Source organism: Carex rostrata, chromosome 3 (assembly GCF_964058835.1).
Source record: "Carex rostrata chromosome 3, lpCarRost1.2, whole genome shotgun sequence".
Classification (NCBI taxonomy): domain Eukaryota; kingdom Viridiplantae; phylum Streptophyta; class Magnoliopsida; order Poales; family Cyperaceae; genus Carex; species Carex rostrata.
The window spans coordinates 139,255-164,598 of NC_135920.1; the positions used below are offsets into that span (position 1 = coordinate 139,255).

Sequence of the window (25,344 nt, forward strand, 5' to 3'; positions counted from 1 at the left end):
TTAGTGGAACAATCGTAGATAGACAGAGAAATCGATGACGGAGGTTGAAGAGAAGTCTCTCATGAAAATTATCGGAAAGAAGAAGACAAGAGCGTTAACCAAATAAAATAAGAAGCACACGCGAGCGGTTCGTCTTATTCCCGTCGATTGGGAATGAAAAAATTTCGTCTTTTTTGCTATCGCCATAGCCAGATCTGTAGTAATCAGAATAGCCAGGAATAACCGATTACCGAGTCTATTCCCGTTCTAGTATTGCCAAACACAATAATCGTATTCCAGGACATCTAGATAACAGGGAATCATCTTTCAAAAGCCTAAACCAAATGCCCCCGAAAGGTTTTCTTACCCACACAATGGTGCTGCATTCCACCCCTCCCACTCTCCAGTCTATCCATCTACTCTGTTCGAGTAAGTGATCTTGTCTAGTGGATTTAGATATTGTTTTTTGTTTTGATTTTCGTCCAAGCAAGTGTTTTTGTCTAGTGCATTTGACCACTATTTACAGTGCTTCTATCTAGTGGATCTGACCACCGCTCTTCGCTTCGTCCACCACATCACTTCTTTAAAATGAGCGGTTCACTTTTTATTCTCTCTTCTTCTGTGCTTTTTTTCCTCTCTTTGACAATGGAAAAGTAGGCAGAATGAGTTGTTCATACAGTTACTTGTATTATATGTCTTTATTGTTGTTTTGTGTTGGTTGTTTGCATGTGTTATGCTTCTTCTTCTGTCCCCCTCTTGCTCTAATAAACTCTTTTGACTTCAACCTGGTGGCTTTCCATTTGAGAGATGACTGTCCTGGTCAGGTTGATTTGGTTTCTTGTCCAATTTGATTCAGTGCCTTTTCGGTTGCACAATTCTCTAAATCTTGGTCCGATGATTTAATTCCTAATCAAGTATAATTCAATGCCTTTCTCGGTTGTGCACAAGGAAGAGTTCTATATACGGTGTAGTTTATCAGAAAAAATAAGATAAATATGCACACAGTGGAAATAATCCCTAGACTCCTACAATTATAATCAAGCAAGAATGATCAAATTTGTGTCCACATGATACATATACTCATGTGTGTTTATTTATTTACAGCTGAATGCTTTTAAAGACACTTGTTGTTTAATTCAATGCCTTAGTGAACTCAAGTCTAAAATCTGTCAAATCGACTTTAAATGACAAACCTGAACCATTGAATGCCTACCTTACGAGTGATGCGTCTACATGTGAAAATTTTAAACATTCGAATTCATTTAGTATAAAGTCAATCAGTCAAAATTAGAAGGTTAATAAATTAATTTTAATGCATTTATTTTTTTGAAATTTTGTGACCGCTTGACTTTACTCTAAATTAATTCGAATGTTTAAATTTTTCACATGTAAACACATCACTCGTAAGGTAGGCGGATTTCAACGGTCCGGATTCATCATTTAAAGCCAATTTGACGGATTTTAGACTTGAGTTCACCAAAGGACTTAATGAATTTAAGAACACCCTAGTTCTACTCTTATCTAATAGCTGGTTTGTAATTTTTTTAATCAATGCAATCACTGATGAGTATTTCAGAGATATGGAATTGTGCTTGATATATATTCTTTATGCTTTTAAATTTATTACCTTTAATACTCAAAGAAATGTTAGTTGCAAGCTACAACCGATCAATGTAGTACTTAGGGTGTCGAACCACAGAGAGTATGGTTAAAAATTATATTTTGACTTTATCAATTAATCATAATATAAAGGTAAGTACAGTAAAATGAGGGAGGGGGTTTGTTCTAATAATCTTAAATTTGGGTTCAATACCCGGAAGAGAGGAGTTTTAAACAATAAATGTAAATAAAAGAAAGATTGGTTTGCTTTCAAATTTAAGGAGATCTAGGGGCATTCGGTCTACAATCCCTTAGTAATTCTATCTATTCGGTTTGTTTAAATTCATGTATGATTTGATGAGGCTTTTGACCTAATATGTTAAAAAGGGTCACTTTCGTGAATTAATAACGTGTCTAGGTAATTCGGACTTCATGGTTAGGTCCTTCACCTTAGCTACTTAGACCATAAGCTCTTGTTAGTCTCTCATCTCCTCGAATATCGGTACTTCACGATTAAGTCATTCATACAAATATTCGATTCAATTTGAGATGTCCTAATTAGGAGTTGATTTCACGGTTAGGTCCTTCACCAAGTCCCTAACCTTAATTTCTATAGTTCCGGCTTAGATTACAAATTGGTTAGATCCTAATCAAAACCTAGGATATTTGCATTCATAATTTGGTACTCTCTTATCCCATCCTAACTACTTTAGTTCTTTCGAATCCAAAGCGGGACTTGTCCAATTCAAGTACTAAACTATGTAGTCAACACAAATGATAAATCACAGAAATTAACAATCAAATCCTATAAAACAAATATATTAAAAATAAATAACCGAATAAAATAAAATCAAACAAGTTCATGCATTGACCTAAACTCCTAGAGAGAGAACTACTCTCTCTTGGAGGGATCCATTACAAAATTTGACAAAAATAAGAAGAAATGATTACACACTTTCTTAGATCCAAAACCTCAATCTTGCCGACTTCTTGCTCGGATCTTCTTCTTCTCCTTCCTTGAAAAACTTCTGGGACTTCGAGAATTTCTACAAATTTTCTGTTGTATTTAATGGAAATAAACATGCACCGAGGGATGATGAGAGAGATGAGATTGATGCCTTGAATGTGAATGAACCCCCTCTTTTATAGCTAAGGATCATACCCAATTTAGAGGCTAGAATGTGGGGTTAGTGGGTGCTATCTTTACATTGTTTCCTAGACTGTCATGTCTAAATTTAGCCTTTAAAATGCATCCCTGGTGCGCTAAAAATAGAAAACCTATTGAAAACGTGTATTTCTGACTGTCTGCAGGTTCAGTCCGTCCGCACTGGTGGTGAGTGTGGGTGATCTGGCTGCACTAGCTCCAAGTTTTCTTATTTAAATTTATGAATTTTCTGCGTATTTATCTGAGTGCGTTCGCACTAGCCTTGGACTTTTCTCTTTCCATGAAGAATCTAAAACTAGCAAAAATCGGCAAAGTAGTGAATGCGGATGGCTTTACCTGCACTGGAGGTGACTACGTCTATATTAGGCTCGGACTTTTTTTTGTGAAGTGCTGAGATGCTGAAAATTCGTCTAAGTGCTGAGTGCGTCCGCACTGGGAGTCTTTTTCTTCATTTTTGATCAATTCCTGCACTGTAAAGTCGAGCAAACGCGGTAACTTGATTCTAGGTGTATTCTATTCATTTTATATTCAAAGTACAAGATATTTGATGTTATTTCATGATAAAAACTAGATTGAACGTGTATATAATTTATGCTTATCAATCACCCACAGATTTTTAGCCCAAAAAAAATTGTCCTTGTATATTTTTTTCACTCATTCAAAGAAAGGAGGCTAGAAAGAAAGTAGAAAGAGAAAATAACACTTTTTTCATTGCCATTTCAACTAAGGTTGTTCATCGTTTCGGTTCGGTTTCAACCGAACCGAACTAGGCAAACCAAAGTTTTATTTCGGTTTCAGAAATAAAATCGAACCGAACCGTTCTAACTTATCAACTGCACCAAATCAAATCAAATTTTATTTTGGCTTATTCGTTAAACTGAAAATTTAACAAATAGTTTCGACAATCCAAAAATTATTGCAGGTGCGAAAAAACAAAAAAGAGTCATTTTTTACTTCAAATATGTAGACATTCTTACTTAAATTAAATTTACAAACAAGCTGAAAATGACGAAGATTCAAACAAAATTTATAAAGTTAAATAACAAAAATTCATCCAACTACTCAACAAAAACCAGCAATAAACTAAGAACTCAAAACCAATCAAAGATCCATAAATTATTTCATTGGAGCGGTGTCAATTTTGTCCGAGCACTTGAGTTTGTATGATGCTAGAGTGAAAGAAAAAGAAATTATAAGAGGCGTGTGGTGTGGGGAAGTGAAGATGAGGGAAGAGGGGGCTGTTCGATGGGTTCTCTCACCATCAGATTTGCTTTAGAATTTGTGTGTGCGGATTTTAAAGCAGATGCGAAATTGCGGACATGAATTCTAAAGCAGATCTGACGATAAAGAGAACACATCGAACACAAAAGTAATCCGATAGACGTCGGACGCCCCCCTCTCCCGAAGATGAGATAGAGAGAAGAGTTAGTGGGGGGAGACAATTTATACAGAACACTTATCAATTTTTACAGAACAATTTCTTTAGATAGACCATTTTACCCTTCATTTAATAACCACTAAAATTTTCAATCGCCTTTTGCATTTTACCCTTCATTTAATATCATATTAATTGTAGCAGCCTTTTGCATTTTTTTTGTTTGCAGGTACCAACCTTCGGTATCAAATTAAAACAAAGAAAATTATTGATGAAATTGAGATTATTCTATGAATTTAACTTGATTTTGAGGATAATAATATTTATGTTAAGGCATTAAATGGGACCAACACTTCATAATTCTCAACAAATCACAATATTTTTATCTCAAAAAATTAGCTCAAAAAACAAATAACTGCAACGGAAACAACAACAACACCATAAGAATATTTTTATCTAGAATAAATTTAATAGTAGAGTCCAACAAGCTCAACAAAAAGACTCTAATAGCAAAGTCTAAGGCAAGTTTAAATCATCCACATAATAAAAAAATTCATTGAAATCATTTGTTGACAGGCAAGGGACTTCTCTTCCATGTATCGCATGACTGCTTGACTGCTGCCTTAACGACGACTCAACATATTCGAATTGAGAAGGGTCTCGTATGGTAGAACATGCTGCTCTCTTATTTTTTTTTTTCCGTTGAAGCTCGCCTTTTGTACCAAGTCCGAACAATGCCTAAAAGAATTTCACAAAGACACTAGGCAAATTTTATCCATTCAATTCAACAGATAACCTGTACATAAACTTGCTTGAATTAATAGTTTCAGGACTAAACTGATTAAACCCAAATGGTAATGAATGATTTCAGGACTAAATTGATTAAATCCAAATGTTAAATTAGAAAAATATGCCTGAGCAAACCAATCAATATATTTATAATAGCATTCTATTTTTTTGGAAAAAGATTTGTTATAGTATGTCATTCTAAACTTTTAGTGACTAATTTAGTAGTGCAAGGAAATTATACCTTCACTTCAGTACCTTGTAAAGCAAGATTTAGTCTTGTGACATTTGAGACCATTACCTAGAATATATGCAAGATGATAAGTCAATTATTGCATTTGTAAGAAAACAGAATCTATAGTTACATAAATCACAATGCAAATTCGCAAGTTTGAGAGAATCGAGACGTGCCTCTTTGAGAAGTCACAACACAACGTATCAAATATCATCAGTGTACCAGAAGAAATTCTAGAGGCATTCAAAGAACAAAGGCGTGGAAACAAATCTTCAATAATGTAATTTGAGGAACTGTACCACTATGTGCGCTCAAATAAAGTAATTTGCAAGAAATTCACCTTACGCTTAGCCTTAAAAGAGGAGACATGGCGGAGGATGAAGTCGAGGGCAGAGATGAGTTGTCGGAGAGACTTCTCCTCACTAGACCGCCCCGCCGCCGCTGCCACGTCCTCTCGAAGCGCTTGCACCCTGGCAGTCACTCGCGAGAGAAATTCAACGCGAAGTAAGAAAGAGGGAGAGGAGGCGATACTGTGTAGAAATTGAGAAAAAGTGAGTAAGAGGAGGCGATTGGGAATTTTAGTGGTTATTAGATGAAGGGTAAAATGGTCCATTTAAAAGAATTGTTCTGTAAAAATTGATAAGCGTTCTGTATAAATTGCCTCCCTTAATAGGGAGTGAAAAAGTGGAAATGAGAGAGAGAAAAGAGTGAGTGGGATATAGGGTGGGACCAGCTGAGTATTAAAAAATTGAAAAAACAAAAATAAAGTGGGAGAAAGAAGAGTCTTTGTTCGTAGATTTCAAAATTTTCGGTTCGCACGTAAGTGAAATGGTCGGTTCCGTATATTCGATTTTGAATTTTTAAAACCGAATCGAACCAAAATATTAATTCTCAGTTGAGACTTGAGAATGATTCGCGGGGAAGCCCAAAAAAAAGATAAAGAAAAGTGACAGTCCAGTCCACTACTTGCTCAAAAAAGTTGCGCTCCTCCGCTCCGATTTGCAAGGACCAAGGAGGAAACAAAAAATAATTTGTGTTGCCAAAAAGAAAAGGAATCCAGCAAATTATTTTTACTGATAATCCTTTCTATATATCTCCATGGCCATCTCTCCCTTGTTTTTTATCTTCTTTTTGACTGCTGCTGCTGCTGCTGCTGCACCTGAGAGAGAGAGTGAGAGTCATTTGATCAGTGAAGTTCCAGGCTTCTCTGGTTCTCTCCCGTCGAAGCACTATTCCGGGTATATAACTGTGGACGAGGAGCATGGAAGGAATCTCTTCTACTACTTAGTCATCTCTGAAGGGAACCCAGCTGTGGACCCTGTTGTACTGTGGATCAATGGTGGACCAGGCTGCTCTAGCTTTGATGGATTTGTGTACGAGAATGGTACGGATCTAATTAATTCATTCATTCATTCATTCATTCATTAATGAAATACCAAATACCTCAGGCTTTGATGCCTAGCTTCTTTCTCAGGTCCTTTTAATTTTGAGGCTGGAAATACCTCAGCCTCAGGAGGCCTCCCCAAGTTGCATCTCAATCCTTATAGCTGGTCCAAAGTAACCTCTCTTTCTTTTCTTTCTAGTTCAACTTCCTACCCAATTGGCACCATTCAAATTAAATTAATTTTCCATGCTCATTTTTTGTAATTGTAAGGCAACCTTCTAGTATTGTGTAATCATGCTTTCATTTATTCATCCAATCAGGTCTCTAGTATAATCTACTTGGACTCTCCAGCTGGAACTGGGTTGTCTTATTCCCTTGACCATTCCGATTACACCACTGGAGACATCAAGACAGCTGCTGATTCACACAAGTTTCTTTTAAAGGTCACTTTTTTTTTAAATTTTTTTATTGTTTAACTGTACCAGATTCGAATGCAACTCTCAGGGACATCAGAGATATACTACTGGCTAATGCTGCACCAGCACCAGTTGGATTTCTTCAACAGTAGTATATCCTTTCTGGGTGTAGAAATAATTTACCTAAAAATTTATGCCTTTTCACTTTTAAACAGTGGTTCAAGTTGTACCCCGAATTTACTGATAATCCTTTCTATATATCTGGAGAGTCATATGCTGGAGTTTATATACCAACCCTAGCTGCTGAGGTTGTCAAAGGTACGTCATCTATCCACTTACGAGAGACAAAATTCACCAGGGATCAAATATAAGGAAAACCTTAAGGATTATTTTGACAGCATTACCAAATTATGAAAATGTTACTTGATTGCTGACTATCTCATCTTTGAATTTTTTAATATGCATTTCATAAACAGGAATAACAGAGGGTGTAAAGCCTGTTATTAACTTCAAGGTTCGAATGTTTTTATAAAATATTACATTGATCTTGTGAAAGCAATTGTATGTCTTGTACACCAACATTTCTTTTGTTCAGGGTTATTTGATTGGCAACGGATTCACTGATGTGAAATACGATGGGAATTCTTTTGTGCCATTTGCTCATGGAATGGGCCTTATATCTGAAGATATGTACGAAGTATGTCACAATATGAGTTTTTAATATTTCATAGTGATATTATGGAATCTACTTATTAGTCTAGATATATATTTTTTTTGCATTAATCGGAGACAAAAAGTTGTAGCATTCTTGAACTTATTTTACCAGGGCCCACTATGTGACCCGATTCGTCTTTGTATATAGTTACTTATTGGCTGTAGAAATTGGAAGGCTTTGTGCCTATTGCATTCTTTTTACTAACTTTTTTAGCTGTCATGCTTATTACTTCTCCCAACAAATCCTTTGAAACCATACAAACACAGAAGTGGTTGCCATCTGGATGATTTGGGTTTATGTTGGGCATAGAAAAACTGGGCCCGCATATTCTTCAATTCTACTCAGAATAAGATTTAAGAGTGCTAACTCAGTTTGTTGCATTTCAGGAGGTCCATACTGTATGTGCAGGAAGCTACTATATGAATGAAGATGAAGCCTGCCAAGAGAAGATTGCTGAAGTTCGACTGGTAATGCTACTCATGATTCACTTTTTGGTACTTGTATTTTTGTGAATAATGAAAATGTGAATGAAGGTGGAAATTAAAGCAAAAGGGCGTTGAGTTGATCTTCCCCCCTGGAAAAGAGTTAATTGTCATGATGTTTAACTCAGGTTATTCTTAACTCAAATAGGAATAAACACGAGGAATAGGGGAACAATTTAGGTCCAACGCCCATCGGACTCAAATTTGAGTTCAATGGGTTCCGCGTCCGTCCGATCTGCTTTAGGATTCGTGCGCACTAGATTCGCACGAATATTGAAGTGATGCGCATGAATTGTAAAGCAGATCGGATAGACGTCGAGCCCATCTGACTCAAATTTGAGTCTGATGGGCGTTGGACCAAATTTTTCCCCAAGGAATAGAGCTAATTATTACACGTACAATCACTTCACTTAAAAATGAGTTAGTCCTTCCTCATAAACCTAAACAAATAAACAATCCCAAAATTACCAAAAAAATGAGATGTACGAATAAGATTACCAAAATTGACCGAAAGAAAGCTGGAAAACAGAAATCCTGCCTGATCTACAACCTAAATTTTGAAAATTTGGCATCTTGAAAGTCTCTTCTTCTTAAATTAGGAGCTGAAGGATTTGAACAAGTACCACATCCTAGAACCATGCTTCCACAGTCCTGAGCAACAGGAAGCTGAGTTCGTAGAGAGCCAGTTGCCTCCAAGTTTTAGAAAGCTAGGTGAAACAGAACGACCACTCCGTGTTAGAAAAAGAATGTTTGGCCGTGCATGGCCTCTAAATTTGATGGTGCAACAAGGTCGGGTGCCAACTTGGCCAGAGCTGGGAAGATCACTTCCATGCACGGTATTAATATTTAGAAAAAATAGTTCCTTTGTTTATACTTCTTCTTACTACCATAAGAGGCTTGCTTGTAAGAATAGCAAATACCATGAAGACCCAGCTATTTGAAAAAGAACCCCACATAATAAAATGTAGACACAGACTCAGCGTCCAATGCCAGGCACACAGGAAGAAAAATGTACTTGGTGCCTACGCAATTTTAGTAAATGCTGGTATTGGTAATGATTCTGTAACTAATACATTTGGACCATGCCACGTTTTTGAACAATGCTTTTGATGCCAAATTTGCATATGGTGGTCGCCTCTCACTGATCTCCTCTCTCTCTCTCTCATGCAGAGTGATGAGATTGCTAGTTCATGGCTCAACAACCAAGCAGTGCGGTCTGCAATTCATGCAGAGACGGTAGATGCCTGTGATATAAATTTGATTTTAGTGGAACGCTCCTCCCTCAAGAACACTAAATTTATTTCCATCTTTTGTTTAATTAGATAAATATTACGGGACCGTGGGAGTTGTACACAGCAAAAATAGATTTCATACATGACACTGGAAGCATGTTAGAGTATCACAAGAACCTTACTGGTCAAGGCTACCGTGCACTTATATACAGGTACTATTGAAGCACCAAAGGTTGTTTGCCATTCAGAAGTGAATGGAGTGATAGTAAAAAAAAAATATAAATATAAAGACAGTTTAAAATTGGCGGTGTTTGTTTGTTATTTTTATTTTCAGTGGCGATCATGATCTGTGCATACCTTTTAGTGGGACAGAAGCATGGACCCGCGCACTTGGATATAAAACTATTGAGAAGTGGAGACCTTGGTTCTTCAATGAACAAGTAGCTGGGTAATCTAATCGATCTCTCCCCTCTCTAGCTCTCCTAGTGTGGATTTATCATTTATCATTTATGTGTTATGGAGTTGAAATTACAAGTTAATTTGGATTGTTGCAGGTATGTTCGAGGTTATGATTATAATCTTACTTTTATGACTGTAAAGGTACGCCTTCATCACTCTTCTTTTCATCTATCATTATTCATTCATTAGCACTTAATTAAGCACATGTTCCATTATTCATTAACAGGGTTCCGGCCACGCTGTTCCAGAGTACAAGCCCAAAGAGGCATTGGCCTTCTACACCAGGTGGCTATCAGGAACAACAATCTAGCTAATATTTAATGTAAAAGTCAAATAAAATAAAATAACGGACTGTTTTTCTTTATTATTTCTCATTTTCGTCGTTATTGTAACTGAAATAACGCCTACAAAGCACAGCATCATCTTGTTTCTTAAGCAGAGCAAGACTTAGGTGCTATAGATAACATAAGACAAACATTCCGTGCTACGAAAGCCAGAATAAACTAGCATCAAGATTTCCTTGCAAATAAATCACAGCCCGTAAATGCTCCAATAGAAAACCAAAGCAAGCAACTCTTTATGTCAGAAAAACAAGCAATCACTTTTTCTTTTCTTTTTTATTTGTTAATGTTCAAACACGGGGCCAAATGATAAATAAACAAATTAACAAATGGCTGTAATTTCAAATAACAGTTGAAAGAATACATTATAATGTGATTTCTGCCAGATCCTCTCAGCAATAAAAGCTGCACCAAATCACTATAGACAAAAACTTGAACAAATCACACTGAGTTGGCATTTTACAAAACAAAAAAAAAATGCAACCCCACCCATGCTTGCGTGCAACGATACAAAAGAGAGGATTACCCGACATGCTAATAAAGCCGGCACACCCTCCTTAACCAAAGTAAATATCAGAAATGTAACTTGGTAAACATAAACACCCCCATACTGTCCCATGCCTTGTTCTTCTAACTTCACAATGATGAAAAAAAAACACCATCCAAAATTGAATGATGTTGGGCATGATGAAATATAATGAGAGGATGTTTACTAAGATGATTTTTTCACGCTAATAGCCAGATTACCTCCTGATACATACCTAGGCAAGCTGAATAGTGTGTCTGCCCTGGATACCAAATTATCTTCTTCTTCTTCTGTAGGCATAATACTGCCATCATCATTGTTAATATCATATTCAGATTCTGTTCTTTCAAAGTTCAGGCTGGTACCCGCTTCGGCAACAGACTCACTGTCAAGAAAGAGACACACGACAGCACAGTCGTCGATTTTTGATGTTGGGTACTTATGACGCCATGAGCGAACTGCCGACTCAACAAGCAATCTTGCAGCAGTGGACTGGGTTGGTGCTGCAGCAACTATGTCCACAACTTCTTTATTGGTCAAAACGTCCCAAACCTAAAAAAGAAAAAGAAAAAGAAAAATCCTTTTTGTATTATGTTCAATGAAAATTTTATCACAGGCATGCCTCCTCTCCTAAAAATATTATGGGAATCTGCCTCGGATTAGCCTACCAAACATCACTCAGAAACATTGACAAAACATCTACAAATAGTCAGTGAAGGTAATAAACCTAACATAAATAACAATGGTTTAGTAATAGAAGAGTTACCCCGTCAGTTGCCAGAACAACAAACTCATCCCTTTCAGTTAGACGCCTGTAGGATACCTCGGGCTCAGAGATGAGACCGAAGCCCTTCAAACAGAAATCTCCAAAAGCTCTAGCCATAGCTAGTCCTGGTGTGTCATAGTTTGGCAACCACACACGTGCCACCTCGGGCTCGTCACGAAGCGCAAATACCCGTCCCTTGTATTTTCTAATCCTCTCTGCTTCCCCTGCCAAAAAGATTAATCTCTTCAGCCTGCTTCATGATGCTCTTGCAATGCAGAAGATTTTATTTGATAATTACATATTTTATGATTTTTCATATTGACAGATAAAACTGCAACTGCAAATGGAAAATTACTGAACAAGTATCATGTCCCTATCACCAAGCATCTTATATGTATATCATTATTCATTTAAATAGTCTATAACAAAAATTCAAGGTCATGCCTCATGGGTTTCTTTGGTGTTGAATTGGACCTTTAACCTATCATGAATTAATTCAGCCATAATCAGTGCTAATGGAGGGTGACATAATCAGGTACTGAACACTACAGCAGTACAAATACTGTATAACTTGGGTTGCATGATTGCACTAACACATGAAACTACATTCTGAGAAAAATAAAGGATAAGTCAAAGAAAAGTCCACATCAGATATTAGCAGACATCAACATCTTCATAAAAGCATCACACAAACAAAAAATGGACATCCAAAAAATTCCCACAAACATTTATATGTAAAGTGCAGAGCAAGGAAAAGAAAACAATAAGAAAAAAACCATACTTGGAACATTTGGCTTAAGGTCGACTGTCAACTGTACAGGCATCAGTCGATTGTTAGAATCTCTCGTTCCCAATACTGCCCTCGAGTCACCCAAATTCCCAATAACCAAATCGCGCCCCTACAGAGAAAACAAGAAAACATAGCAATCAAAATCAGAAACAGAACATTTGCTGGAAGGCCTTTGCAAACCATATCAAATAAATAGCATTTTTGTAGCAAGAACAACAGAATTGAAGATATTACCCTGGTAGGAATGACTAATTTTGATCTCCTTATCTAGATATTCTAAGGAGATCAAAATTAGTCATTTCCTAAAACTAGATTGTAAATTTAAAAATGTCAGGGGCGTAATTGCAAGTATAGTATGTTATTAGGTACTCATAACAATCAAATGCTGTTTCAAAACAAACTAACAAAAGAATAGATTAGTGTTATACGGGGGAAGAAAGAAAGAAAGAAACAAACTTACTTGCTTAACAACAGTAACAGCTGTAGTGCCACTAAAAAAACAATCAATATTTCCATGCAGCCTCAAATCCTTATCCATAGCTTTGAACGCCTTGAAGAGAGAATCTTTCATAACAGCATAAAAATCAGCGCTCTTCTCTTCTTCCTTGTCAGATCCAGCATCTGTAGATAACGGGGTCTCTTCAGAAGCTATGTTGATTGAAGCAATACCAGAGGCATTATCGCATATATCTTCAGTTGGCATGTGGGAGTTGAGCTGTAGAGGGAGGTGATCTCTCACTCTCTTCGCCACCAAATGTCCAAAAGGCCCGTGACCATCAAATACTCCACATAATGTAGTGTCTGATCGAGGACCAAAATTCTACAAAATAATCCAAAAATAAATGGTAATTTGAAAATGGTACTTGTTATATTTTAATTCAGAAAGTAGTACTCAAACTTCAGCTAGGACATAAAAACAGTCATTTTCAGAAAATTATAAAAAAAATTAAAAGTTATCCATAATACACACAGTAATATATAATTTAAAAGGAGTGGGTCTATCTGACGATCGAGCAAACAGGGGATTAGTAGCATTGACATAAATGAAGGGAAGTACTAAAGTGCTTAATTAAAGTAAAAAATTATAGCATTTCCAATCTTGTTGGTTGACATAGATAAGAGCAACCAAGTCAGATTGAATCAGGATAAGGGTGAGATTCATGAAGAGGACCCCACCTATTGGGTATTGGCAGAGAAAATTCAAATACCAAAACATTGAATCTATAAGAAATTTGCCAATAATTTATGTGGCCTGATATCCTTGACAAAAACCAAGAAAGAATATGAGTAGCTTGTAAAAGCAAAAGACCGAACTAATATGAGGAGCTTGTAAAAGCAATGAATAAAAGCATATTGGCAGCTTACAATGTTGAAACATTCAACAAGTCTAAAAGCTGTTATTTTGGATACTAAACACCAGAAATGAAAACAAAATTTATGGAATGAAAAAAAAACTGAAATAAATCATACAACAAGCACATAAAATTAAGACGCTAATTAAACGAAAAGAAAACACTTAAAAAATCACAAAAGGGAAGAAAACATGAATTATTGTTTGCACACAATAATACTGAGTTTCCCATTTTTACCCATTATCCTTTAAGATTAGAAAACCATCATGAGGATGGCATTTATCTAATAAGTTCAAGTTAGAAGAATATAAAAATGAAAGTAAACTAAACTAACCTCCCAAACAAGCATGGCATCCTGATTGACCCCTTTCTTTCCTTGTTGCGTGAACATGCAAGCTGCGCCGCTCAAGCTGGAGCCACATCCAGCTAATCGACCTGGTGTCCCTCTCAATCCCTCCACAGATGAACCTCTTGAACCAGGGCGCCTTTTGGTGCTTCTCTTCCCCCTCCTACCCGGCGAAGCAGGACTTGTGCTCCCATTGGCACTCGTCCTCTCGTCTGCTGATAACAAACAAGATTCCATCCCAAAAACTCGTGCCAGTCCCAGCATGCATTCCAAGGCAGCCATGGTGCAATTTGATTCTTCCTCAGACTGGGAATTCGTAAGGGACTCCGTTGCCGTTGGTGAAGATAGGAGTAAAGCCTGCTGCTGCTGCTGCTGCTGCTTGGATTTGTTAGCGGATCGCTGCTTAAGGGTCAATGGCGATGAGCGCCTGCGGTGGGACCCTGGCCGCCGCACCCCGGTGGCCGCCGCAACCATAAAATTGGGGTCGGAAATGATGAGATTTGAAGGAAATTGGATTGAGGCGAATAAAATTTGGGAAAGCCTGAATGAATTGGGGGGGAATTGATTGAGATTTGAGACGACAGACAAAGAAGAGGAGATGAGAGTTGATTTGTTTAATATAATCCCTATAATCCCTATAATCCCTATAATATAATATAATATAATAGGCTTTTCTTTCTTTCTTTGTTTCTGTTGGCCTTAAAATTTCAAAAAGGGGAAAAAAAACAAAAGGGAAGGGAAGATGACCTCACGAATAAATTAACAGCAAGGTTCGTGTGGATATGAGAAAGAGAGCGGCTCCTAACATTCACAAGCACCAAAATCTTAAAAAGCAAAAGTTCTCAAATGGCTTTCCACGCGAATCGAGAGCTAAAAGGTCAAGATAGATAGATAGATCTCTTTCTCAAATCTCTCCCAAATTTTACGAGTCTCCAACCCAATCTATTCCATTCAGATAAATAGAGAGAGAGAGAGAGAGAGAGAGAGAGAGGAAGAAGTTAATTGTTTGTGCAACGCGAATCGATTTTTTTCTTAATTATTTATTTATTTCTGACGAGGAGAGGAGAGGAGAGGAGAGGAGAGCGAAACGCAAGAGGGAAATTATCGGATTCATATTTATTGTCAGTCACTCATTCTTAACTGAAAACCCTGAAGCGGGTTGGTATAAAGAAATTTGAACCCGCAATAAAGTTGCATGTATTAGAAGAGAAAGAGGAAAGTAGGGTATTTGTCGGTCCGGTTTTGATCTCTGGCTGCGAATTGCGTGGCGCCTTGTGCTTCTCCCGATTTTGTCCCCTGATGAAAGATGAAAGATGAATCCTGATGGATCCTAGGCTCGTAGCTGTACTGGGGTCTGGGTCCCGCTTTCAGATCTTAATCCCACCGAAACTGCCATTGGGATTGGTGGGAGGATCAATTGAACGCCACATGGGCATGGGCATGGGCATGGCAATTTTAGCAGAAAAGAATGCAAACATAGAGTAGAGGTAGAGAAGAGGGCAGAATCGGTATCAATTTTCGGAATTAGTCCTTAGTATTACCGATCGGTAAAGACTTAAAAGCTTTTTAGCAGCCCCATTAAAGAATCTTCACCCAATTCAATAAAATCCAAACTAAAAATAAAATTCATTAACACCTCTGTATCAATTTTCTTCTCTAATTAAAACTAAATAAAGGACGAATGTTTGGTTGATGAACCCCGGGGCGGGAAGTAATTAATTAAGCCCAGGAACGTTCTAGCTAGGTTTACTCCATCTACATGTATCGTGTATCATGCATCAGATAGGACGGCCATTTTAATTAATATCCCTAAAACAAATATAAATTTTAAATATGCCCCTGTCTCCAATTTTTTTTTAAACATGCCTTGACCGCCCGGGTTTCGGGCTGCCCAAGATACTCTGTGAGGCGCCAGCCCCCCGGGCGCCCCATGTGGTTTTTTTTTTTTTTTTTTTGAGAGAAATCTTAGTATTTGATTTGAATAATTTTGTGAAAAAAAAGTTTAGAGTTTAGGGTTTATGTATATGTGTATGTGCAAAAATAAAATATTATGTGTACATAATATGGGTATGCCAAAAAAAAAATATTTGATATATTTACAGAGTGATGTCGTAAATTTTTATAACTTTGATTTTTTATTTTTTTATTTTTTTGGTGAACTATATGTATAATATATACACTAGTATCATGCCCGTGCGTTGCAACGGGAACATATGAAGAGATATTTTTGTTTGACATTCACACAAAATTCAGAAAAAATATATTTAAATGAAAATAAAAGACACAAATGAAAAAAAAACGAAGATCTAAATAATAATTAATAATAATAAAAAGAAACAATAACAAATGAAACACCGGATTTAATATAGTATGATCAAAAATTTTGAAGTATCACTGCTAGTGCGATCTTCTTTGATGCATGTAGTCCAACATTTTTGAAGATGAACAAATAAAATATGAAAAATATATTATAATTGCTCAAATTGAAAACATATAATAAAATTAGAAATGTTAAAAAGTATAAGAATGGAGAAAAGGAATTTAAACCAAAGAAACGTTACCTCAGCGTCAACAAGCAGTAGCTTCATTCTTTTCTTTGACGAATAGTGCTGAACATTAAACTTTTGCTCAACTCGTGCACACAAATTCCATTTGCGTAATCCATAGAGATGAAGAACAGTAAATGGAGGAAATGGTTTCTTTCTCTTCAATATGTGAAAATAACAAACAAAATAAAAAATAGAATATGAACAATAAGTAAAGATATATGACAGAATAAAGACCATTAACAATAAGCAAAGACAAATGACAAAATCTTCTTAAGTTGAACTTTCATAAAGTAAAAATACCATTCATCTCTCTCATTTTCTTCATTCTCTAGTTTAATTTCTGTTGTAAATTCCTTTTTCCTGCTCGGTTCATCTTCTCCTATAATAACTGTGACGGATGGCTCTACAATATTGGATTGTAGGTTGCTATCGGTGACATCTTCATTCACATGAGATTCAAAATCAACAACCAGGACACCTTTGGTCGTCATGTAGAAGTACCTAGTGAGTTATGTAGTGATTAAGTTGCACATTAAAAAAGAAGAAAAACATCAAATATAAAGATAAAAAGGAGAATTCATCAAATATAGCTCCAATTCAAAAATTACTAACTGAAACTTACAAGTTTCACTACACTGATTAAATTACTGACTTCAACATACAATTGATATTGTAATAAGAAATATTTCTTACACTGATTAAAATTGGGCAATATTACCATAAGTACACAGATCATCAAGTTTTTATTTTTTCTCCTTTGTATAGAAGAGCCCCAAGCAGAAGCATATTAGATTTTATTCCATTACGAAATCAAATACAAAATAGCAATTAGTATAGCAGGTTATACTTCAAAAATAAAAAAATAAAACTAAAACTAAACACAAATTAACTATCAAGCTAATTGTTCGCACAAAAGTATGCTTACAAAGTCTCAGGTACAGCTAGCTGTACCCGTTTAAAAACCTTGAATCAACTCTCGTCTAAGACTGCAAGTGCACAGTCCTAGCCGTATAGTATAATCAGGTATCGATCCTCAGGGACGGTGCAAATCTAGTCTAGATCACCACTTATCCTAATTAGGTACTAGTAGTGAAAAGTTTGGTTTGAATTCGTTTCAATTTCTCAATTCAATAACAGAAGATTGCAAAAGAAAATAAATGTTTTTGTTTCAATCAATTTTAAGATGACGTTTCAAGGGTTTCAGATTTCATCCTCAGCTTTGCCTCTCTGGACCCTCACGCGACTCGCATGCTTTCGCATGCGACCCTAGTGACGCGACCCGCATGGTCTCCCATGCGACTCGCGTGGTCCTCGAGTGAATGCAGCATTGCACCTGTTTCTGAGTTATTTGGTTGTGCAAGGTTCTACTGACCCTACCTAAGATTCCTGAGACTCAACTTTCGTTTATTAGCACCAGAAACCTAGTAAGGAATTGCAATTTCACCTTCTTAGATCTACAACTTTCAACTCTCGTTTATTCGTGTTCAATCTAAGTCAATTGATCGGTTTGCTAAAGGTATCCACTATCTCTCAATAAATGGAAATCTCACCTTTCGGTTCAATTGATCTATCTTTTCAGATTTCTAACCTACCTCAAGTGCTTGATTAAATTGCAAGAAGGATCAAGGTCAAGATATTAGAAGAGATGCAAGAAACATTCAACAATAGACAATCAAGATTCAAACAATCAAAATCAAGTAATGAAAGAATAATACTCAATCAATTGATCACAAGAACAACTCAAATTCAAATGCAATACATACAATCAAAGCTTTAGACTACATCAACCCTAGAAACAAGAAGGATCTACTCAAACAACATCATAAAAGAAGAGAGAAGAGAAGAAATCATGATAGAACCCAATGTAGCAATCTAGCAAGGATCTTCCCTTCTTTCTTGATCAACACTCCAATTCTTGAGGTTTTGAATCTTCAAAAATCGAAACTCCCTCTCTGGTGGTAGGGGTGGTCTATTTATAGACCTTTCAAAATGAATGTTTCAATTCTGGGCCCTTATTGGGCCTTTGCTGTCTGCTCTGGAAGCTCGCGATGCGACCCGCATCACCACTATTGCGACCCGCATCGGAGTGTGATGGATGCGCCTCGCATGCAATGGTGTTGCGACCTGCTGGTGCGGCTCTGAGTGGTTGATGCGCCTCGCATCAAGCCTGATGAGGGTCGCATCAAGGTCTCTAAACTTCAGAAATTCTCTCGATTTCACCAATTTCCTGCAAAGTAAGAATGAAAGCACAGCAGTACCAAATTCTACATGTAATCACTATAATAGACGTTATTTGATGGCTTAGAATACATGTTTTTGTACTGAAATTGGTCAAATCAATAGGTCGGATATAGCAATATCAAATTCCCCCAAGCTGACCTTTTGCTTGTCCTCAAGAAAGGAGCATACTTTGGTACCAGATTGGTTTCTAAATGCAAGTTAAATTCTTAATTGCAAGAATTCACACGAGTTGTTATTACCAGGAATTTCGAGAATCATTTTGATAACAAGTTAGGCTTTTCTCGAACTAATTTTTATTCACTCCACAAACTGTCCACTTAACCTCTTATTCTGAGATGTTTTGTTATTTGGAAAGACTTAGAACTCGAATTTATCAATATTCATTCTTAGACTGAAGTTATACCCTCATTTGTGGTAATTTTTGTTTACGGATCAAATTCCCCCAAGCTTGGAACAAACTTGGGTTAGAAAGTTGCGGACGTAGTGTGTTGATATATGCAAAAGTCTATTTATTTTCTATCGAGCTCAAAGGCATCCAAATGGATTGTGCCAGTACTCCTTTTTTATGTTTAAATTGGGAGACGAGCTCAAAGGCGCCCCGAAGGACTTATTGCCAGTACTCTTATGTTCTCCATGTTTTTTTTTCAATTGCATATACCATGAATACACACAATCACTGGTATTCGCTCATACCAATGAATATCCCAATCTTTCTTTATTTTTTTAAATCCCGTTTCCTAGTTTTGAAAGGTACAGTTCAGATTTCAAATGCTTCTCGATAAAATTCAGGATCTCATCTTTTCAATTTCACAAAACTATCTTATTCAAGTTGGTTAAGTGGTCAACCGTGGGGTTAGACATAAGCAATTCAAGATCAGACTAATCATTACCAAAATGGTTCACAAAATCACTGAATCAAACAAGTCATGCAAGAAAAGTAAACATGATCTAAAAGCTAAAAGTAAGCATGGTCTAAAAATGAAAAAGATAAAGGTACCCCCCCAAGCTTAGTCTGAGCATTGTCCTCAATGCTTCAAGACTGAAAGATAGAGTAAAGAGGGGAGTAAAGAAAAGCGAACCTGATCAGTGGTGAGGAGGGGGTGATCTGGCCAGTATCCATGGTCCTCATAAAAACGCCAATCCTCCATGTGAGTCTCGAGTGACCTAAGCCGTGTGTCATGAGCTGATAAATCCATCTGGATGCCACTGAGAGTGTCACCCTGGTCAGTCAGAGTGGACTGGATCTCAAGCTGAGTGGTACGTATGGAGATCTGAGTAGCCTGCATGTCCATGATAATACGATACAGATCTCCGATGGTAGGGTCAGATGGAACAGCTGTAGAAGTAGAGGCATGAGCCTGGTGAGATGGGGCAGCTGTAGAGGTGGAGGCAGGGAACTGGGGAAATGAGTCAGGGACATCGGTCATGACGACATCCTCTAAGGGAGAAGAAGAATGATGGAATGGAGCTATAGGAGAAGAAGCTCGCTCGAGTGGAGATGATGTATGAAATGAGGTATGAGGAGGTGGAGATGGAGCTCTCTCAGGCTGTGGTCCAGTGAAGAGCCAGGTGTTCTCGTCCTCAAAAGAGATCGGTGCTCGAAGGGGCAGCTGAAACTGAGCACCATGCTGCAGGCGCCAAAAGTAATGGTCACTGTGGTTGGCTGGCCAGCGCACAATCTTGATAAAGGTCGCTGACTGGTAGGCAATGGCATCCATGGCAATCCGACCCCTAGACTGGGTAAAATCCGCGGTCGAGACACCTAACCTGTCAGCGATGAGAGTGACGTAGGCGCCGATGTGGATGGATCCTCCTACTTTCTTGTTCTGCTGGATATCGACCCAATGTCGAACCATGAAGAGCATCAGATCAGGCCGCTCTAACTCCACATCGTGACGCAGCATGTGGTCCAGCAACTGGAGATCCTCCTCATTAGCCCTAGCCACCGTCTCGCCTCGTGCGAAGATGGTGTTGGCTAGGGCACGCTGGATGCAGCGAAGAACAGGGTGTGGGATGGCGAGACCTCTGTACTGGTTGCTTGTGGCTGTCTGCATACCAGTAATCAGGCGCCAGAAGTGATCCTTGTCAAAGCCCACGCGAAAGTCGAGAGAGTCGGTGGTAGGGTTCGAGGCAAACCCGAACCACTCGCGGAGCCTAGAGACACGCACGCGCCGAGCCTCATTGCGCATCTGAAATTTAATGTATGGTTGGTCTGCAGCGTCATACCTGAGCTTGAGAGAAGAAAGGAACTCGAGGGTAAGCTCGTCAAAACACGGCCGCTCAATCTCCCAGAAAGCCGGCAGAAACCCTATCCGCTCAGTGAGACGACAGAAATCAGGGTAAACGCCGAACGCGCGGAGTGTGTCAAAATCGAGACGGCGTGTGTTCGCGAACTTGCGCTGCTGCAAGAGCTCGAACTGCTCAAACATACCCCTACCCATGAAAGAGAAGGGAGGATCGGGGTAGTGCTCAGCACGAGGAGTAGTCTGAGCAGAGATGGCGTCAGAATCCTCGGAGACATAGTTAATAGGGGTCCCTGCTGCAGCATGAGAAGAAGGGGAAGGGTGATAAGAAGAAGAATGAGGAGAAGAAGAGTGAGAAGGATTACCACTGTTACTAGACGAGCCCGAGCCTTGCTGAGACCAGTCGTGCGACTCCGAAGACTCAGAAGGAGAGGGAGTGGGGTCTGGTATCCTCTGTTGGATACGGAGGTCCCTCTGACGGCGAAGCTCGGCCTGACGGCGCTCTTGGTTGCGCTTAGATCAGAGCTCGTTGAACATTGGCGGTTCTGAGTCATCCATGATGCGGGTCGCGTTGGGAGTGTTGCGGGTCGCTTCGACCTGGATGCGAGTCGCACTGGGGAAGCTCGGGGCGCAGCAATGGCGGAAAGGTCTCCCGCCCCTTCTCTCTCTCTCGGCTGCTCTCGTGCTCTCTCCTGATTTCAGTCTCTCTCTCTCACGATCTCTCTCTCACGTTCTATCTCTCGATCTCTCTCTCGGTTGCTCTCGTGGGAATGGCGAAGGGAGAAAAGAAGGGGGGAAAAACGGTTAAGAAGGAGGGTCGCGACGTTTGGGTTACGAGCCTCGTTAATGTTGTCGGTGGTCGGGTGCGAGTCGCATCACGAGTCATGCGGGTCGCATCACGGTGGGAGCGGGTCGCATTGACACCCATGCGGGTCGCAGGACGCAATAAAACGAAGCAACCTAAATGCAGGATCACTAAAAACAAACATGCAAAAGAAATGAGAGTTATGCAAACAGTAAAAAGAATGTTTGGGCTGCCTCCCAAGAGCGCTTGTTTTAGGTCTCGAGCCTGACCGTCGTCCGTTAGGTTTCGGTTGAGATAGGATCGGAGAGATCATGAACAAATCGTCCTGGACGAGGGTGACTCGCAATGTAGTGCTTGAGACGTTGTCCATTGACCTTGAAGGTTCCACACGCGTCATTTCCAATCTCAACTGCACCAAACTGGTACACCTTTTTAACCTCAAATGGACCAGACCATCTAGACTTCAATTTCCCTGGAAAGAGTCGCAACCGAGAGTTAAACAGAAGCACAAGATCACCTTCTTGGAATTCGCGAGGCATGATATGCTTGTCATGGATGAGCTTCTTCTTTTCCTTATAGATCCTGGCATTCTCATAGGAGTGTAAGCGTATTTCGTCCAACTCATGTAAGTCAAGAATGCGCTTCTCTCCAGCCTCCAGCATGTCCATGTTGATGGCTCTCGTAGCCCAAAACGCTTTATGCTCAATTTCCACAGGAAGATGGCACGGCTTGCCGTACACCAACTTGAAAGGGCTCATCCCGATCGGTGTTTTGAAAGCAGTTCGGTAAGCCCACAATGTATCGCTCAGCTTCAGAGACCAATCCTTCCGTGTCCTTGCTACGGTCTTCTCCAAAATAGACTTGATTTCCCTGTTTGAGATCTTAGCTTGACCGTTAGATTGGGGGTGATAGGAAGTGGTGACCTTGTGTGTCACCCCGTGTCGACTCAGGAGTTTATCGAATTGGCGGTTGACGAAATGCTTGCCACCATCACTAATCACAGCTCGCGAAACTCCAAAGCGCGGAAAAATGATGTCGGTAAACATGCACTTCACTGGATTCGAGTCGGCATGCCGACATGGAACTGCTTCGACCCACTTGGACACGTAATCCACTGCAACCAAAATGTACTCATAGCCGTGAGATGGTGGAAACGGTCCCATGAAATCAATCCCCCATACGTCGAAGAGCTCTACCTCCAGGATGGAATTGAGAGGCATCTCGTTGCGTTTGGTAATGTTCCCCGTCCTTTGACACTCGTCACAAGCTGCAACCAAGGTCCGCGCGTCCCTGAAAAGAGTAGGCCAATAAAAACCTGATTGCAGTACCTTGGCAGCTGTCTTGGAGAATGAAGCATGGCCTCCATACGCTGACGAATGGCAGTGCTCAAGGATAGAACGCGTCTCTTCGTTTGGCACGCAACGCCTGAGTATACCATCGATTCCTACCTTAAAAAGGAAAGGTTCATCCCAGAAGTAGTGCCTTGAATCCGATTTCCGATTTGAGCTTCTTCCGTTGCTGGTATGTCATGGTGGCCGGTGTGATCTCAGAAGCTAAGAAGTTGGCAATGTTTGCATACCAAGGGTCCGATTGAAGATTTGTGCGTGTCGCGTCAGGAGTGAAGCGGGTTGCATGACCTTGGATGCTGGTCGCATTGGTGGTGTTCAGTGCAGAAATGGACAAGAGTTGTTCGTCAGGGAAAGAGTCATCGATTGGTAGATGAGCGGACCCTTCTCCATCCAAACGAAGTCTGGAGAGATGATATGCCACAGTGTTTTCGATGCCTTTCTTGTCTCTGATTTCAAGATCAAATTCCTGCAGAAGAAGAATCCACCTGATCAAGCGCGGTTTAGCATCCTGTTTGTTCAACAAATACCTGAGTGCGGCATGATCTGTGTAGACGATGATTTTGGATCCCACTAAATACGACCTAAACTTGTCAAGAGTGAAGACAATCGCCAGGAGTTATTTCTCGGTGGTCGTGTAATTCATCTGAGCTGGGTCTAGCACCTTGCTAGCGTAGTAAATTGCGCATGGCTTCTTGTCTTTCCTCTGGCCCAGAACTGCTCCAACAGCGTAGTCACTAGCGTCACACATGATCTCAAAGGGGAGAGACCAGTCAAGTGGTTGCAAGATGGGTGCTGAGATAAGGGCTTCCTTCAATCTGCAGAAAGATTTGACACAATCGTCCGTGAAAACAAAGTCAGAATCCTTAACGAGTAGATTGGTCAAAGGTTTCGCGATTTTAGAAAAATCCTTGATGAAGCGACGGTAGAATCCTGCGTGCCCGAGAAAGCTCCGAATCCCCTTGACGTTTGTTGGAGTCTCTAGTTTCTCGATCACTTCAATCTTCGCCTTATCCACCTCGATTCCCTTGGACGTCACTACATGTCCCAAAACAACACCAGTTTGGACCATGAAGTGGCATTTCTCCCAATTTAAAATCAAATGGACCTCCTCGCATCTCTGGAGAATCTTGCAAAGGTTCGTCAAACAAGACTCAAAACTCGAACCATACACGGAGAAGTCGTCCATGAAAATCTCCACCTCGTGCTCAATGAAATCAGAAAAGATGGCCACCATTGCTCTCAGGAGGGTCGCAGGCGCATTGCACAGACCGAAAGGCATCCTACGGTATGCGTACGTACCATAGGGACAAGTGAAAGTGGTCTTTTCTTGGTCCTGTGGGTGAATGGATATCTGGAAGAACCCGGAGTATCCGTCCAGATAACAAAAGTAGGAATGATTTGCAAGCCTTTCTAAGAGTTGATCAACAAATGGCAGAGGAAAGTGATCCTTGCGGGTGGCTGCATTGAGTTTCCTGTAATCAATACACATGCGATAACCATTTACCACACGTCTTTGGATTAACTCGTTCTTCTCGTTCTTCACCACTGTTGCGCCACCTTTCTTTGGTACCACGTGGACAGGACTCACCCATTGGCTGTCGGAAATCGGGTAAATGATACCTGCGTCGAGAAGCTTGAAAATCTCTTTCTTCACCACCTCTCGAAGATTTGGGTTGAGTCGTCTCTGGTGTTCAATTGAGGGCTTGTGATCGTCTTCAAGGAAAATTCTGTGCGAGCAAATGGATGGACTGATTCCTTTCAGATCATTGATGGAATACCCGATTGCCCCTTGGTGAAGTTTCAGTTTCTCCAAAAGTTTGGCGGTCTGATCAGGATCCAACTCTGCATTCACAATGACCGGAAAAGATCGATCTGAGCCTAGGAATTCATATATGAGATTAGCCGGAAGAGGCTTCAGCTCAGGGATCACTCCTTCTGTCTGAGTGTTGACGCGGGTCGCTTCATCTTCATGCGGCTCGCGTTCAGGCCCTGCGTCTGCTGCATTCGGCTCGCACCGTCTGTCCTTCAAGTCTTCAGTCCCTTCCATGCGACCCGCGTTGGATCCTTGCGGGTCGCATCCAGTCTCTCTCAAGTCAGCTGTTTTCACATCTGCTTCAAACATCTCTCCTAATCGAGCAGTTTCGACTTGCATTTCAGACAAGAAATCAGCGTGTTCTTGCATACTCTCATGAATTTGCTCAATGAAGTA

General features: G+C 39.6%; 3 protein-coding genes across 3 annotated transcripts; 1 reads left to right on the plus strand and 2 right to left on the minus strand.

The window, feature by feature from the left end:
• Positions 1 to 4,587: 4,587 nt before the first annotated feature.
• On the minus strand, positions 4,588 to 5,753 carry LOC144552064 (uncharacterized). The gene is made up of 3 exons (XM_078300155.1): positions 5,480 to 5,753; positions 5,149 to 5,205; positions 4,588 to 4,856 (listed from the first exon to the last, which is right to left on the minus strand). The coding sequence occupies exons 1-3, from the start codon at positions 5,750 to 5,752 to the stop codon at positions 4,635 to 4,637; spliced, it is 552 nt and encodes a 183-aa protein (XP_078156281.1). The 5' UTR covers position 5,753; the 3' UTR covers positions 4,588 to 4,634.
• Positions 5,754 to 6,222: 469 nt separating this feature from the next.
• Positions 6,223 to 10,246, plus strand: LOC144552079 (serine carboxypeptidase 1-like). The gene is made up of 13 exons (XM_078300171.1): positions 6,223 to 6,523; positions 6,614 to 6,696; positions 6,844 to 6,966; positions 7,155 to 7,257; positions 7,416 to 7,453; positions 7,535 to 7,636; positions 8,041 to 8,121; positions 8,736 to 8,972; positions 9,307 to 9,372; positions 9,459 to 9,580; positions 9,703 to 9,816; positions 9,923 to 9,968; positions 10,054 to 10,246. Exons 1-13 carry the CDS (start codon positions 6,238 to 6,240, stop codon positions 10,135 to 10,137), a joined length of 1,485 nt encoding a protein of 494 aa, XP_078156297.1. The 5' UTR covers positions 6,223 to 6,237; the 3' UTR covers positions 10,138 to 10,246.
• A 244-nt stretch (positions 10,247 to 10,490) lies between these two features.
• On the minus strand, positions 10,491 to 14,893 carry LOC144552078 (putative protein phosphatase 2C 74). The gene is made up of 5 exons (XM_078300170.1): positions 13,937 to 14,893; positions 12,711 to 13,070; positions 12,242 to 12,359; positions 11,461 to 11,684; positions 10,491 to 11,246 (listed from the first exon to the last, which is right to left on the minus strand). Exons 1-5 carry the CDS (start codon positions 14,420 to 14,422, stop codon positions 10,881 to 10,883), a joined length of 1,554 nt encoding a protein of 517 aa, XP_078156296.1. The 5' UTR covers positions 14,423 to 14,893; the 3' UTR covers positions 10,491 to 10,880.
• Between the last annotated feature and the right edge of the window lie 10,451 nt (positions 14,894 to 25,344).

Excerpts from the sequence above, each read along its gene's own strand:
- LOC144552064 (XM_078300155.1), bottom strand. The coding sequence starts at position 5,752 with ATGGACCATTTTACCCTTCATCTAATAACCACTAAAATTCCCAATCGC. Across the intron at positions 5,206-5,479 it reads CTTTTAAGGCTAAGCGTAAG|GTAATGGTCTCAAATGTCAC; the intron begins GTGAATTTCTTG and ends CATATATTCTAG. Across the intron at positions 4,857-5,148 it reads TACAAGGTACTGAAGTGAAG|GCATTGTTCGGACTTGGTAC; the intron begins GTATAATTTCCT and ends AAATTCTTTTAG.
- LOC144552079 (XM_078300171.1), top strand. The coding sequence starts at position 6,238 with ATGGCCATCTCTCCCTTGTTTTTTATCTTCTTTTTGACTGCTGCTGCT. Across the intron at positions 7,454-7,534 it reads AGCCTGTTATTAACTTCAAG|GGTTATTTGATTGGCAACGG; the intron begins GTTCGAATGTTT and ends TCTTTTGTTCAG. Across the intron at positions 8,973-9,306 it reads GAAGATCACTTCCATGCACG|AGTGATGAGATTGCTAGTTC; the intron begins GTATTAATATTT and ends TCTCTCATGCAG.
- LOC144552078 (XM_078300170.1), bottom strand. The coding sequence starts at position 14,422 with ATGGTTGCGGCGGCCACCGGGGTGCGGCGGCCAGGGTCCCACCGCAGG. Across the intron at positions 12,360-12,710 it reads CTGTTACTGTTGTTAAGCAA|GGGCGCGATTTGGTTATTGG; the intron begins GTAAGTTTGTTT and ends TTTTCTCTGTAG. Across the intron at positions 11,685-12,241 it reads CCTTAAGCCAAATGTTCCAA|GGGAAGCAGAGAGGATTAGA; the intron begins GTATGGTTTTTT and ends TCTTTTTGGCAG.